The sequence below is a fragment of the Mustela nigripes genome, chromosome 13 (genome assembly GCF_022355385.1).
Source record: "Mustela nigripes isolate SB6536 chromosome 13, MUSNIG.SB6536, whole genome shotgun sequence".
Lineage (NCBI taxonomy): Eukaryota > Metazoa > Chordata > Mammalia > Carnivora > Mustelidae > Mustela > Mustela nigripes.
Window position 1 is genome coordinate 46,917,142 of NC_081569.1, and position 15,859 is coordinate 46,933,000.

At 38.2% G+C, this 15,859-nt stretch overlaps 1 protein-coding gene across 3 annotated transcripts in view; it reads left to right on the plus strand.

Moving 5' to 3' along the window:
* The window catches only part of MAP2K5 (mitogen-activated protein kinase kinase 5), a 266,485-nt gene that overhangs the window by 52,311 nt on the left and 198,315 nt on the right, over positions 1-15,859 (plus strand). For all 3 annotated transcript variants that reach the window (XM_059372347.1, XM_059372348.1, XM_059372346.1), the window contains exon 8: positions 4,563-4,627. In XM_059372347.1, coding sequence (XP_059228330.1) covers positions 4,563-4,627 — 65 coding nt within the window. The remainder of the gene's footprint in view (positions 1-4,562; positions 4,628-15,859) is intronic.

A 15,859-nucleotide genomic window follows, 5' to 3' on the forward strand; every position in this document is an offset into this window, starting at 1 on the left:
TGATTCAGCATTGATATAGTGTCAACAGTTCATAAGAAACATTTGACTGGCTTGTGTTTTCCGATTAGTCTCTGTTCTCTAAAGTGGGATTTACTAAATCTCTCCAATTGTCTGCTCATAGAGTGTGACTGCTTTCTGAAACCATTTTGCTTCAATTTGTGAAGCAAAGGTCTAGGAATAGGACTAGTTTCTGTCAGACCTGTACATATAAAATAAGGATTAATTGAGCATTTTTATTTTAATGATTTATAAGCGATAGGTACTGATTCTTCTTAACACAGGCATACAATAAACAAAGAATATTTTCTTTGTTGATCCGTAATTGGATTCCATTTCATTTTCCCCATTAATTTCATTAATATTATATTATATCAAGCAGTTTTTTTAAAGTTTAACTTTTAATCCTTGGAAGGGACACACTTTACTGCTTAATGATGGAGGATTCCTTTTTTTCTAGCTTAAGAAAAGCTGAATCGTAAGATAGTTTAGGCATGTGTCACTGAGAGCTATAAATCAGTCCCACTGGTGTGTTTTTGTGATTTGTTTTTTCCACTTCAGTTTTAGTGTGGTATCATTTCTTTAACATTGGCTCTTGATTTAAAACTGATTAGAAATGGCCCATTGGGTCAATTTAAAGGATTAAAAAAGTGCACAGTTACTCCAAGGATGAATGACTTTGACCTTTGCATCTCTGAAGTTGTTTTCCTTCTTTTCGTGTTTTAGATTTTATAGGAGAGGGTGGGACTATTTTCCTATTCCTGATAAATCAAATATAAATGTACTGGGAAGCCACAGATCTTAGAACTAATTCTGATCCTGCTCTTGGCTGTTTTGAGAACTTCAGATGCTGTTAGAAAACTTCCTGTATTCAAAAAAAAAAAAAAGAAAAAACAGGTGGAGGAAGAAAAATAGGAATTCTACTGTGAAGTTAGCTTAAAAGCTGTATTATAACCGCTATATAAAAACTCTTAGATTCTTACCGTTCATCTTACATCCCATACGAAGACCAGAGTATAAATGAGACTGTGTATGGGAGTCCACACTACATGACTCTCTCCCCTGCCCACACGGAAACCACTCATGGGTTGTCCTGTCTAGTCCATGTTACTTACCTAGCCCCTGACTTCCCTTCTGCAGAAGCAGAGCCCAGTGCCCATCATTCCTCCCAGGTCATTTGAGTTGACGTGTAATTGTAACTCTAATGGCTTTTCTTCTTCTCCTCTCACATTTAGTGTTCTGCCTTTTATTTCCTTTTTTTAGTCAAAACAAGGAAACAGCTATATTTAAAAATAATTCAGTATCTCTATTCAATAAAAACATATTTCAGCTCTTTTCTCTATAAAGAGCTGTGTGATCTTTGAAACATTTATCTTCCTAAAAACAAATACCACAGCTAATGAAATTGCTTTTAACTTGTGAGTGCTCTTTCATTTATTGTTTTCCTTCCTGTGGGCCAGTGAGCCTGATGGGAGAGGATGTCCCTCCATACTTAGCCAGGACATCTGCTGCTAAGATATGGCATTGAGCAGAGAATACTGAAGGACTGAGTTCTAGCCTTGACTAGTTGTTACTGACTAGTTTTATGACCCAATTGGGCTATGCACTTGAAAAACTGTATAGTTCTGTGATTTTTGTGATACTTGTTCCCAACCATAGTATTTAAAAATTGTATCCTGTAGGCATATAAATCCCATTTTTGTATCAAAATGATCACTGTTCCTGTGCTTCATTTAGAAAAGTTGAACTAATTTGCTTGTCTAAAGAGGCAACAGTGTTAGTACCTATTAGTTGATCCTGTTAGTGATTTATTTTCATAGTTAAAATCAATTAAAGTAACCCATTTTGATCAGAGATTTGAGATTCTCAAAAGGTTGTTTGTAATCAGTTCATGAACTTGGCTCTAATAGTTTTCCTTTTAAATTTTTTTTTTAACGTGGATAATATTTGCATACTATATAAAAACAAGAAATCCAAATAAGCAGAAAGGAAAAGAATCTGGGTTTTTAAAATAAATATCTATCAGTCAATAAATAGGCCAGGCAGAGGTCTATAAAACTTTAAAACATTGTAGAAACACTTTATCTATCTTTTTATTGATACTGTCTTTTTAAGTGAGATGATTTTAGAATTTTTACTCCAAAACAACTTTTATCTTTATTAGGCTCTTACAGTCTTATTGTCTGAGGGATTCTATTTTTGTTCTTGAATTTGCTTACTGAAAGCTTAGCATATGCACACACACGCACGTGTACACACACACACACACACACCCACACACTAGCCTCTCAGCTCATGCCTACCATTCCTGGTCAGGTTGGAATGCTGTTAGTTGGCTGCTCCACTTCTCTTCTCAACCTCCTGGGTATTAGAGGTAGGGGGAAAAAAAACCCAAAACCTACAATGTCAGGTTTATAATGGTTGAAGCTGCTCAGAGACGTGCCATACCTACTCCTTTGCCTTCTCTTCCTCCAACAAAATTCCATAAAAACAAGCCCCTAGGTCCATCCCAGTTTGTTATTAGAATGTGTAATAGCAATATATCTCAGTGTATTTATTTTTCTGAGAGGAAACTACTGGTTTTTTTTTATCTGGAAGGCCCTGATGGAGTGGTGGGAGGGGTACTACAGTCTCAGAGTGTGGTCCTTCTAAAGCCTGAATCCTATATATACTCCATGAGCTTTGTTCTCCTGGAATTTACTTTGGACCCCGATAAGGGTATAGCTTATAAGGGAAGCTAATGGTACAAATGAGGTTGTTAAGAGTGCTGTTCAGACTACCTTAAGAAAGGTTTTGAAGAAATTAGCCCATTTGTACTGGCCAATAGATAGTACAGTTTGCGTGTGTATTTTTCATACCCACCGATCGCAGTACACCCAGGAGCAGCTCTGCTAACCTTAGCATCTCAAGTTATTTCATATACTGCTCTTGTTCATGCTGTTTTAAAATTTATCATTTGGTCCAGTGTAATGAGGTTTTCTTTTCTTCATGTTCCATCTTTTATATAGGTTAAAATACGAGCTGTTTTTCTGCATTAGTAATATAAAGGTAATGAAGAACAAAATTTCCCTCAAAGAGGAAAATAGTTGCCAGTTTTTCTGACTTGTCTATCGTTTTGCCTCTGACCCTAAATATAGTAATTAGCTGATTGCAAATTGCATCAATCAGGTTGTACTACAATTAAATTGGGTGTTGAATTGGCCTTTACACATTAATCTGTCAATATTCTTTTAGGGATAGGCAGAACGGCTTGGAAAGGAAGCTGTTTCTGTTACCTGCTCTCTACTCCTAATTATCACAGCTCTCTGAAGCTTCAACCTCAGAAACGTATAGAAGAAAAATATTTCCCTTGATAAATGGAGCCTTGCTTTATTCAATTGGCGGCTGTTTAGAGCAAAATATTTAAAGCTTTACTATAATGGTTTGAAAGCAAACTATTTTTTTTCCAGGTGATACTGAATTAAAAACTCCATCCATTTTCTGCCCATGCAAGGCAGTGCAATTCCCTGGAAATTGATTTTTTTTTTTCCCACGGCTTACTATGGCTTTTCCCAAGCTTTAGCTATATGGAAAATAACACTTTTATTGAATCCATTTAGTGAATAAAGTTGGCAGTTAATTTTTAAGCAACTGGACCACTGTGTAGAAAATTACTGAATGCATCAAATATAATCTGACTGGTCTTAAAGTCATTTGATAAATAATTGAGGGAGCTCTTGAAAACTCTAAAACATTATTTTGTGGGCATTAAAATAATTGACTCCTATTCATGATATAAACGAGAGTAGTATTTGTGGTGTAATCATTTTTACAGAATCAGGGAAAATGTGCATGCTGTTTAACATATTAAATTTTGAAAATGACTTTAGTTTATAAGAATCACATGCTTATATGTTTTTCCCTTTATGCATTACAGTATTTGACAGTGTGTGCATTTGAAAGTGCACTCATTTGGCATTTTTCCATCAGCATATTATTATTTCTACCCAGTTACTGCTGTATACTATTTCCTGTTTCCAGAGAAAAGCTGTATCTACTTTAGGAAAGTCATTAACATTATCCAGTTAGTTTGTTTAATGTTAGCTATGGGGTCACCTGAGGAGTTTTCAGGGGCTGATTTATTTATAGATTGTGCATTAGATTACCGTGTGTATGTGTGTGTATGTGTGTGTATGTGTGTGTGTGTGTGTTGTCTTCCCAAGTTTGACTTTGGTTATGTGCAGAGCTATTTGGCATTGGTTATGTGTAGTGCCGGAGACTGTGTTCTTATCAGTAGCTCTGACCTGACCCTTTTGAGCTATGTTATATCATTCCATTTTGACACCTTTTATCAAACTTTAATGAAATGACCCAGGCAAACAAATTGTCATTAAACTTTCCATCACTTTGTCCCTTGGTATCGTCTTTTATAAATTGGACAGCAAATGTTTTATTGATCTTCTCGTTCTTGCAGCTGAACTTGAAATGACCCAGACTGCTTGTTGTTTATGGCCCAGAGTTGCTTTTCCTTGACATTTCCATCCACAGCATGACACCCTTTTTGTTTTTCTTTCTTTCTCATGGAGATGAATGAACAAGACATACGATATCGAGACACTCTTGGCCATGGCAACGGAGGCACAGTCTACAAGTGAGTAGTCGATTTCATTTAAACTTTCTATGCACTTTAGCCAAATGTGAGTACTCGGGTTCTCCGTGGCAAAGATTTTTAAATGACCATCAGCACTTAGAGCTTATTTCCACTTTTGACTCCAAAAATTCTGCAAGGCATCTATTTTCTCAGGAATTGGTTGGAAAAGTGCATCTATATTGCCTTTTTAATATTTCTGCGTCTGCATCTCTCCTGGGTGAGCAGTTAATAGTCCACCATTAGCAAGTGTACCTTTAACTGGCCTGAAGTTTAATGTATTTTTTTCCTTCACTCTTTCACACCGTTTTTTTTTTTTTTTTTTTAAACTTGTTTGCACCCTGTGCTAGTCCCCTGCTCTTTTACATCTGTGCCCAGTGGAAAACGGCCCTTATAAATACCATTGCTGTGCCCTGTGTTGACACTGTAAGTTATTAACAAGCCTTCTTCCTCTTGTATTTCCTTCTCCCTTCACCCGAGTCCCCTGAGAGAATTTCTACACATTGATGAATATGTTAAGTTATAAAATTCTCCCAAATTCCAGTAGCAGTGATCTTACCCTAAAGGAGTGTTCATTTTCATATTAAAAAATGCTAACCGTAAAAAATAGTTCTCTCGACAGGGAAGTCTTTCTCATGCAGTAGTGCAAAGTTTAAACTACATAATGTAATATCTGATACTTAATAGTCTGCAATGGTGTATGAAAAATATTCCACTAGGAATTAAAAAATCCATACTCTGTAAGAAAGCCCTGAGGGAGTAATAAAGCTTTCCTCCAGAGAGCTGTTTTCCATATATACACTAACTCTGCATCACATTATGATTGTGTTTTTACCTTAGATGTTTTAATATATATCTTCAAAGTTGTGAGATAGTTTATAATTGGTTATTAATGTTTTTAGAATTTTAAGTGCTTGCTAACCACATGACTATAGATAAAAATTGTCCTATTGCCCATGACCATGAAGGGTCACATCCTAAAATCCCAGAACTTCTTCCACACAGAGATGCAGCCTTGGTATGGAATTAGGTTTCCCAGGGTTAGAAGCTTCTTCTCAGTCAGCCGACCCATTCACCCACTCAGGTTTCAATCTTCTCTGCAGGTAGAGTCAGGATGTGAGTCTGTTCTCCTGAACCTAGTCCTTTAAGAACTTATGTTCATGTATTTCAATTATTTTTTCTTATAGATGACTGGGTACTCTGAGTAGTTGGTCTGAAAGTTAAGTGCTTCCACTATGATAATTCAGAGAATTAAATGCCAGCATATTGCCTCCACGATCCTTAGGCTGTGGCCTTAAAATGTTTTCATGCCTAATGCCTCTGATGGGTTTGAGCCACTCTTGTCCTTTCCTGGATCATACTAGCATTCCTTCTCAAGCAGCCCCCAGTACTGCATAAAAAGCATCTCTTCAGCTCAGTCTTCTCCTTCTTACTCTTATCTGACTTGAATTTTTACCCTGTTCTGAGGGTTCTTAGGTTCAGGTCCCCTTTGAAAGGAAAGAAGAAGGAACCAGCGTGCTCTGATTTGCTTCTCCTGAGTTCGTTGTAGGGAGCAATTTTCAAAGCCTTAGTCTTGCTTGTACTAATGCTTTTGTGCTCATAGCCAAATATAATAAAACAGGAAGGATTTCTAGCAACTCTTCAACTCTTTAGATTCCTTTTATTGACTTCAAATGGAATCCAAAATCATTTCTGTAGATGCCTAACCTATTCATGTGTTCTGTTTAACCAGATGTTTAACTCTCATGCATGTTCATAGTTTTAAATTCAGTTTGTTCTATTGTGAATTTATTGTCCTGGTTTATTCTAGTAGGGTAGGGAGAACATAAACCCACCAAACTCCAGAAGGTGATTTTTATTAGAAATAATACCCCAGATGTTAAGATTTAAATCTTTTCTTTTAAAACATAGGCTAATAACATAAAGGAGCAGGGGATGCAGAGAGATAGAAATAACATGCCCACCTACCAAGGAAAAATTACAACATGAAATCATGTTAATGTTTTCATTTGTTTGCTTTTTTAAAGGTTTATTTATTCTAGAGAGAGCGAGCAGGGGTTAGAGGGAGAGGGAGAGAGAGTCTTATGCAGACTCTGTGCTGAGTATGGAGCCCGATGCAGGGCTTGATCTCATGACCCTGAAATCATGACCTGAGCCAAAACTGAGTCAGACACTTAACCAGTTGTACTGCCCAGGCTCTCTAAATCATTTTAATGTTTTATTATTTGTTTAATTATGGTGAGGAACATATAACATAAAATTTAGTATCTTCACCTGTTTTAAGCCTGTAGTTCAGTGGCATTAGGCACATTCAAACTGTTGTGCCAACTTCAACACTATCCATCTCCAGAACTCCTTTTGTCTTGCAAATCTGAAACCTATGCCCATTAAACAATAACTCCCTGTTTGCCTTGGTCACCTTTTTAGCTAAGGAGCATGTCTAGAAGTTCTCCTTTCATTAGGACCACATTATTTTACATATCCTTAGCACACACAAGTTCTTTTAACTGCTGGAATGCTGTGTTAACATCCAATTTATCCTGATTTCGTTTACGTGCCATTGCTAGTGCTCAATATGCATGTTGGAAGATTTTTGACTTTTTATTTTTTAAAAAAAGATTTATTTATTTGAGAGAGAGCGTGAGCACATGGGCTCACACCCAAGTGGGGGAGGGGCAGAGAGAGAGGGAGCAAGAGAAGCCCCAAGCAGACTCTCTACTGAGGTCTGAGCCCAACCTGGGGCTCGATCCCACCACCTTGATGTCATGACTTGAACTGAAATCAAGAGTCGGACGCTCAACTGACTGAGCCACCCAAGTGCCCTGCATGTTGTAAGATTTAATACATTTTTGACAGTGGTTGTTTTTGGAGGGTGAGTAGCAGTAACATGATCATTTTAGGGCTTTATTTTACATAGTATATTTCTCATACAAAGAAGATATTCCTCCAGTTTGATGGCTTAGGTGATTCTTAAGAGGAAAGAGTGTAAAGATAACCAAATTGCATAATCAGTTGTCAATGATCATTGGTTTTCATTTCTGCCTGGGCTTCAGTTGTATTGTTCTTATATCCCTGGCTTTTAGTTCAGCACCAGGGGGTAAAAAAAAAGTGGTGTAATTGTCAAGAAATGAGAATCCACTTTACTAAAGTCTCTATAAAACTCTTTGCTGTGTTATGATTGACTTTCTCCTACACTAAGTTTACCTTAATGGTGTTGACTATAAAAATTGTGATTTTTTTTTCCCGAACAAAATGATTACATTACAGGCTATGCTACATAAACTAGATGAAGAAAATATTGGAAAATCCACTCATTGGTAACAAAACTGCCTAATGGGCCTATTTAATTTTTTTTTCTTATAAAGTATAATAAAACCAATAAATGCAAAGCAAAAGTTTAATATTTCTTTCTTATTTGCTCCACTTGATGGGATGTTGTGAATTTCAAGGGATATGACATCATGTGTAACTGCAGTATATATTGTTTAATAGTTGATCACATGTTCGCCCTTTAAGTCTGGATATTCCCCCCCACGGTTACACAATACGAAATTCTGAGCCGAAACATTTAAACCAAGTGATATTGTGGACCTGTGCGGGGTCCTTGCTGTGTTCTTGTCTGTCTTATGATAATGACCTAAGGAGGTAATTTCAGGTCAGGATTTCTTGGATTACTAACTTGGGCGAAACGGATTATAAAGGAAATACCTTAGACTAAAGTAGAGCTTACGCCTAGGAAGAAGAAGAATTTAGGTTTTCTTTTGAAAATGAATGTGCTTTCATTTATGCTCCATTGCTCAAAATGCTGCATGTTGCTCAAAAAAAACCCCAAATTCAGGAAAGACACATATTCCATCCCCCTCTAAGAGATTCACGGTGAATTTCAGAAACCTGGAGAAAGTATGTGTTGTGGTTATGTGTATCCTGCATCAGCCTCCAGCTGTGTGACCTGGGGAAAGTTACATCTTGTCTTCTGCCTCAGTTTGTGTGTAAAACGGAGATAATAACATCTAATAAGATTGTCATGGGGTTAAATGAGATGTTTCATAGAAAAGGCTCAGCACTATGACCGACCAACTAAATGTTAGCTACTTTTGGGGCACCTGAGTGGCTCAGTGGGTTAAAGCCTCTGCCTTCGGCTCAGGTCATGATCCCGGGATCCTGGGATCAAGCCCGGAAATTGGGCTCTCTGCTCGGCAGGGATCCTGCTTCCTCCTCTCTCTCTGCCTGCCTCTCTGCCTGCTTGTGATCTCTGTCTGTCAAGTAAATAAATAAAATCTTAAAAAAAAAATAAATAAATGTTAGCTATGGTTCATGGTAGTGCTAATAATAGAAAAATGATTAAGCTCTGTGCCCCCTACACTTACTTGACCATGGGGCTTCTTTTTTTGGGGGGGGGAACATCTACAAACATCTCCCAGATACTGAACTGTGTTAGTATCCATTAGTTAACTTTATTTATTTATTTTTTTTTTTTAAAGATTTTATTTATTTATTTGACAGAGAGAGATCACAAGTAGGCAGAGAGGCCGGCAGAAAGAGAGGAGGAAGCAGGCTCCCTGCCAAGCAGAGAGCCCGATGCAGGACTCGATCCCAGGACCCTGAGATCATGACCTGAGCCGAAGGCAGCGGCTTAAACCACTGAGCCACCCAGGCGCATTAGTTAACTTTAAAAAAAGTGTTTAACTTTAAAAAACTTTAAAAAAATTCGGCTATGATACTCAGTATACTTCTCTGTTTCCTGCTATTCGCTAGTTATACCATAAATTTGCTTACATATAGATTTTTTTAGAAGTTTCTGAGTATTTTCATTTTTATCTTAGTTTATTTTCAGATTGCTTTACGACACCTGGTAAAATGTTAAGCCCATTTTACCACCGGAAAAAGGTAGGACTCCCCAGCATGTGGCCACTCAATGGCAAAGCCAGAATTCTAGCGTCTCTCCTCCTCTCTGTGTTTTTCCCCCAGGCAGTATTGTTTCTCAAGGTCAAGCGGAGTCCATTGTGTTTCCTTGTATTTTCTAGTGTTCTCAGCCCAGTCCTAAGGATAGGATAGATGCTTTATACATGTTGGCTGAAACGAGAATGAGGCAAGTGGGGGTTTTTTCCAAGCAGGTTTTAGTAGGGCTCTTTAATTGGATTCTCCCCATATCCAGCTAGTTTTAGAGCCTGTGTAATTGTTTTAGAATGTTCATCTGGAAGAATAGGAATTTCTAAACTGATGGCATATTTTTGAATGATTAATTTTCTTTCAGGTGTTAAAACTGAGTACTTAGCATCCATTAACCCAACACACTAGTTACTGTCCTCTTTTTTTGGATAGTATGTCACATTGAAATGAAAGTAATTAACAGGCCCACTTTCTTTGGAAACATTCTGTGATAATGAAGGCCAGTCACTCAGGTTCTTTCCTCCCTAGGGGCATTGTTTGATGGAGTTGCTTAAGCTCTGGGCCCAGAAATAAAGTGATATTTAACTCTTGGACTTAAGTCATGCTAATAAGTCAGTTAGCCCATATGCATAATCTTTTTTTTCTTTAATGCAAATTAGTCAGCCTAAGACTCAGATTATCAGCTTTTAGATCATGTGTTCTAGCATGTAGGTGTTTGAAAATAGTAATGAATTGTCTGCCTCCTGTTCCTTCTTACAGTACATTAATGGTCTAACCTGGATTTGGGGTAAGATTTTCTCAGTAGTATAGCACATAGCTTAAAACGCTGCTGACACGGTGTTTTGAACATTGGATATAAACCATTATTTAAGAATTAGTTTGCCTGTATCTAGAGACAACAAGAAGAGGGACAGGATAATAATTCTCAAAGGGTTGATCTCTCCTCTCTTTTGTTTTACCCATTTTTTTAGATATTTGTTGGGCAGAAGGGTGAGGATGGTCCTTGGAGACAGTGGCTGAGATCACACGAACTATTAAGTTGTATTCTGCCCTTGTAATATGGCTGTAGAGTCCAAGTAAAACATTACATTTGTGGTTTTGGAGCTGGAATTCTGTCAACTCATTTGAGGAACATGATGTATTTAATGAAAATTAGAAGCTCTTGTGGTCAGTTACGTAAAATGAGAAAATGCATGAATTGCCAAATGAAATGCTGTTTAGTAAACAAACTATGGCCAAACATGGGATTCCTGAGGGGAAAAACATCATAAAAAAGAGCCCTCAATGAAAACTGGGACCATATAGTACCCAGAAAGCTCTCACTCCTCTTTTACCGGCCATCCTGAAGGTGCCGAACCAAATCAGCAGAAGGTCTGACCCCTGCTTCTCTACCCACTGCATCAGTGACCCCACTCCTTTATATTTTTTCCCTGAGGTACATCTTGTAAATTAAGAGTAGTTTTTAAGTGGTTTTGGTATTGACCCAAGAGCCAGGGCGATTGTTTGATTTATTTTAACTTTAAATTTCCAATCAAATGAAGAGCCTTTTCCTTGCAGCCAAGATCATATTTTAAACAAGCAAACAAGATATCATCTTAATGCAAAATTAAATACTGGATTGTGTTACAGTGTCATGTGACAAGCAAGGATATTAATATTTCCAGAAAATCAATGAGTATTTGTCAAATAAAATTAATTATGTATGTTTCCCTCTCTTGCTCTCGCGGCAGTCACCGTTAGAGATTTGTTTCATACAATAATGTACATTGTATCGATTAGAGTCTATGGAACGGACCTGAGCGTGTGATTCTCCACACCTTTCCCACCTTTGCTTCCCCCATTCCATGTTCCTGTAACTTCACACATGCTCATATCCATTATGGCAATGATGGATTATTGGCGTCCAACCAACATGACAGGATGTTACAGGTCGCTGAGCAGAGATTTTCAGACTCTGTTTCCACCCGAATTAACTATTATTGAAATAGTTTATTGAGATTGAAGTATTGATCATTTTCTGCTAACCTTGGCATTTTTTTCTCCAGCCACTTTAAGACAGGAAAGCGATTCTTAGCTCTGAAGCTGTACGAACACAGGCAGGCGTACAAAAATAGTCCGCCGGCTGCTGCTTGAGAGACCGAATGGTTGGTGGGTGCTCTCCTAGCGGGTTTAAGTGGCTGGGCCAACCACCCTTAAGGGTAGGAAGAGGAGGCGGAGGTGTTCTTAAAAGACACTAAATTTAATTTTAAAAAATCTCATTTATTTAGCCTTTTCTTCTTCCTGTTTTATAGCCCCTTTTGTTTTATTGCTTGGAAAAGGGTATCTTGGCTTTATTTTTATGACAGTATAATTATACTTCAGAAATGCACTTGATTACTATGGGTAACAAAATTGTTCTAGTATATTGGTTTGGCCAATATTGCTATACAAACAACTTTTCAGTCAATTGAGTCTGGTAAAAATCAATACATTATGGTAATATTTCAAGTAAGAATTTGCTGAATCGAAGTATTTCAACCCCATCTCCTTGCAGGGAAAAATAGTTTTAAAGTGGCAAGACTTCTTTCTAATATTTTATTTCAGTAAAAATGCTTTCTTTATAAAGAAATTGAAAGTCCCCAAGCAGAAGTGATTGTGACCAGATAAACGTTAGCACATGTGTGTCTTTATAGGGTGGAGGAGATCTCGTTTTCCTTTCTCTGGGTTCAGCAGGAGGGTACAGCATCGGGCTTTGACTTCATCCTGTAGCATGCCACTTTTGGATTCATGTTCTGGGTACTGAGTTTCTGCAGAGAGATGTGCACAGTTCAGATATCAGCCAGACAAGCATGGGGAAAATTCTAAGGGAGCCTACGAGTGGTGCCTCTCCAATCCTTTATACATTTGTCGAGCAGTCTCATTCTGAGTCCATGCCATGTGGATAGCACCCGGCTGGCTGGTGAGGGCACCCTGGCTCCAGTCGGACCATGTCCAGATGGATGAAATAGTAAGTGTGGGACTTCACAGTCTGGGGCGCATGTCGGTATGCGGGGCCTGTATGCAGGCCCCAGGTGAGGGGCTAAGGAAGGGGTGGTGAATTCTAGCTCTTTCCTCAGGAAGAATCAGGTCAGGACCTCATGGAGGAACTGGTATCTGATTTGAGAAGTGGTTGAAAGAATTGGCCAGCTTTTAACTGAAGAAGAAATAATTAAGGGTCTCCATGACAGCTGACTTTTTAAAAGTCAGAAAAGCATTCCTGTTGATGAAGAAATAGGTTTGCTTTGTGTGTTTCTGAAGGCTAGCCTCAACTTGCTTATCTGGACTGTCCTCCCTGGAGAAGAGTTGTGTCCTGTGAATCCGGGCGGGCATCGTCCCAGGGCCGAGCACTGCACTGCACCTACTGTAGAAACCTGGTCAGGACAGCAATTCAGGAATTAACCTGCAGGGGCAGATTCTTCACAGCCTGAGGATGGACACAGAGTGTTGTCTGTTGCTGGGTGGCTCTGGGAGGTGTGAATCCTCTTACCTTAAGCAGAGCAACATGGCTGATTATTCAGAACCCCTGAGAAAAGAATTCCCACTTAGATGTGGACATGACGTGATTGCAGAGGTCACTCCCAAGGCTAATGTTTTAAAATTAATTCAGCATTCACCTGCCATAAAAATATAATATCACGTGGTGCTTGGTTTTGTTCTTTAAAAGTTTGTCTTACTGTATATCCATTGATTCATTGAATAAATAGAGTTGGCCCTTGAACAACACGTTTGAATTGCACGGATCCACTTATATGTGGATTTTTTTCAGTAAATGCAGTACAGCCTGTAAGTGTATTTTCTCTTCCTTACGATTTTCTTAAAATATTTTCTTTTCTCTAGCTTAAATACATATATGTGTTGATCAACTATTCGAGTTATTGGTGAGGCTTCTAGTTAACAGTGGGCTATTGGTGGTTAAGTTTTCAGGGAGCCAGAAATTATATGTGGAGTTTTGACCGCACAGGGGTCGGTGCCCCTAACCCCGTGTTGTTCTAGGGTCTGGGGTACTTCCTGTCACTCTGTGCCAAGGACTGCTCTAAGCATTTGCAGTTCAGCAGTGAATGAAACAGATAAGTTCCTTGTGCTCCTGGAGCTCACACTTGCGGGGCATACAGACAGTAATCAGGGAAATGATTGCAAGTAAGATAATATCAGACCTTGCAGGTGCTGTAAAGAATGTAAAATAGTTGTTCAACGAGGCTTCTCTGAAGACGTGATATTCACACTCAGACGTCAAGGACAGCAAGAAGCCAGTTATGAGAAAATCTGGGAGAAGACCCCTCCAGGCAGGAGGAACCACTCTGGCAAAAGCCAGAAGATGGGCATGAACATGTCATATCTAGGCCAATGTGGCCACAGGAAAGTGAGCTCAGGGGACAGCAGAGAGAGGGACAGAGGCCTGATCATACTGGATCCGTCAGAACTTGCTGAATCCTTTCTGGGAAGGTTACCCCCATTATGCCAGTGAGAAAGATAAAACTTGGAAGGATTAAGGGACATACCCAAGGTCAAATCAAGACTTAGAACTCAGTATCAAAACATTAAATATATACAATTTTTAGAAGACTAGAATTCAGACCAGGACTTTTCTTTCCTTTCTTTCTTTCTTTTTTTTTTTTTTTTTTGAAGATTTTATTTATTAGAGAGAGAGCTTCTGAACATGTGTAGTGGCGGGGGACAGAGAGGGAGTAGGGAGAGGGCCAAGTAGACTCTGAGCTGATGGTGGAACTGGCATGAAACTTGATTTCAAGACCCGGTGATCGTGACCTGAGGCGAAATCAAGAGTCAGATGTTCAACGAACTGAGGCAACCAGGTGCCCCAAGCCAGGTGTTTTCTATTTGCCATTCACTCTCTCAGTTTCCTAATTTTTAATCCAAATTATTTTTGGATGTAAGATATAAATATATAATTCTGAAAGTCAGTGATGTACTATTTCTAGTTAATTTTAGAGGCTTTTTAGTAGATGCTAAAACAGTCATTTCTTGGCTGACAGAGCTGTTGAAACATAACTTGTATTCTATCCTTTGGGTCTCTTTTCCTTATCAAAAACTTGAAATTTAATCATTGAATCCCTAGATTAATTGTATGGTTATGCTAGTGGAGGTGGTGCATCTCTTGATTTATAAGACACATTAGCTTTTTTTTCCCAGTATTTTACAGTATCTGATGTGTTAGAAAAATGTAGTCTCTTGGTGGCATGTAGCACAAGCAAATATTTGCACACCATAGCATCTAGGGTATTTACTTAAATTACTTTTTTTGGGAAAATAACCCACTGGAAAGTCTGAAAGGCATTTAATGTGTATAACTTTCCTGCTGCGTTTTTTTTTTTTTTTTAATTTTTTCATTGCTCTTTTATGGTTACTTAGATGTAAGGGACCGTGTTTGTGTTAGATTGCCAGCTTACCAGAGTGAAAAGTTTTGGTTCTTATTTGTGCACTAATGCTAAGGCGGAGGAGCGGATTACCAAATTAGAAGGGAAGTAGCAATAGATACTTTGGTTGTGGGAATTAAGCATAAAGTTTCTTTAAGCATTAATTCGCTTTTTAAGTGTGACTTTGTATTACGTTATCCTCTTAACCCTCAAATCTCCTTACGTTTCCTTATTGGTGTTGCAAAAGAAAGAAAGAATGTTCAGTATCACTGCTTACAAGCAGACTTCATGGTTTTTGTTTGGTGGATTCAAATAACAAAGTGAAAAATGTTCAGACAAAATTAGAACTTGCTTTAGGGCACAATCAATACAGCATTTTAACAAGCTTAGTGTATTTGGAAGATACATACTGTATAGGGTTCCCAAACATTCTGATTCTATTACAACTGCTAACTATAGCAGCAAAATGTAACAATATACTTAGTCAATAAACATAAAACCCTGATTAAACCATAATTAAATTTTTGGAAAAGTTATCTAAAAACCATGAATAAACTATATTTTTACATTGTCTCAGCAATAAGATGGATAGCCAGTGAAACTTTAAAGTGACAGAAAAAAGCATATATGGGATTAAATTCCAGAATGAATTTTTACCATAAACACATGTACTAAGTGAAGTTTCTGGACACCATTTATTTATTTTCCCTTTTAACGTTTTTTGAAGGGAATTTCTAGTGGGCATGGTGGGGTGTAACAGCTGGAGTCGCTGACTAAAAGGGCAAATGGCAAGTTTCCCTCCATCCCTGGCAGCCCTAGTAAAAGGTGTCAGAGCCCAGCCTGCCTCCGTCATACTCAAAGCACAAGTGGTACTTAGAATCAGAGTGGTCGCACTCCTGTTTCCAAACTGGGCGACCATCACAAGCCCTGATTAGCCCCCAGCAGCACTAAGATA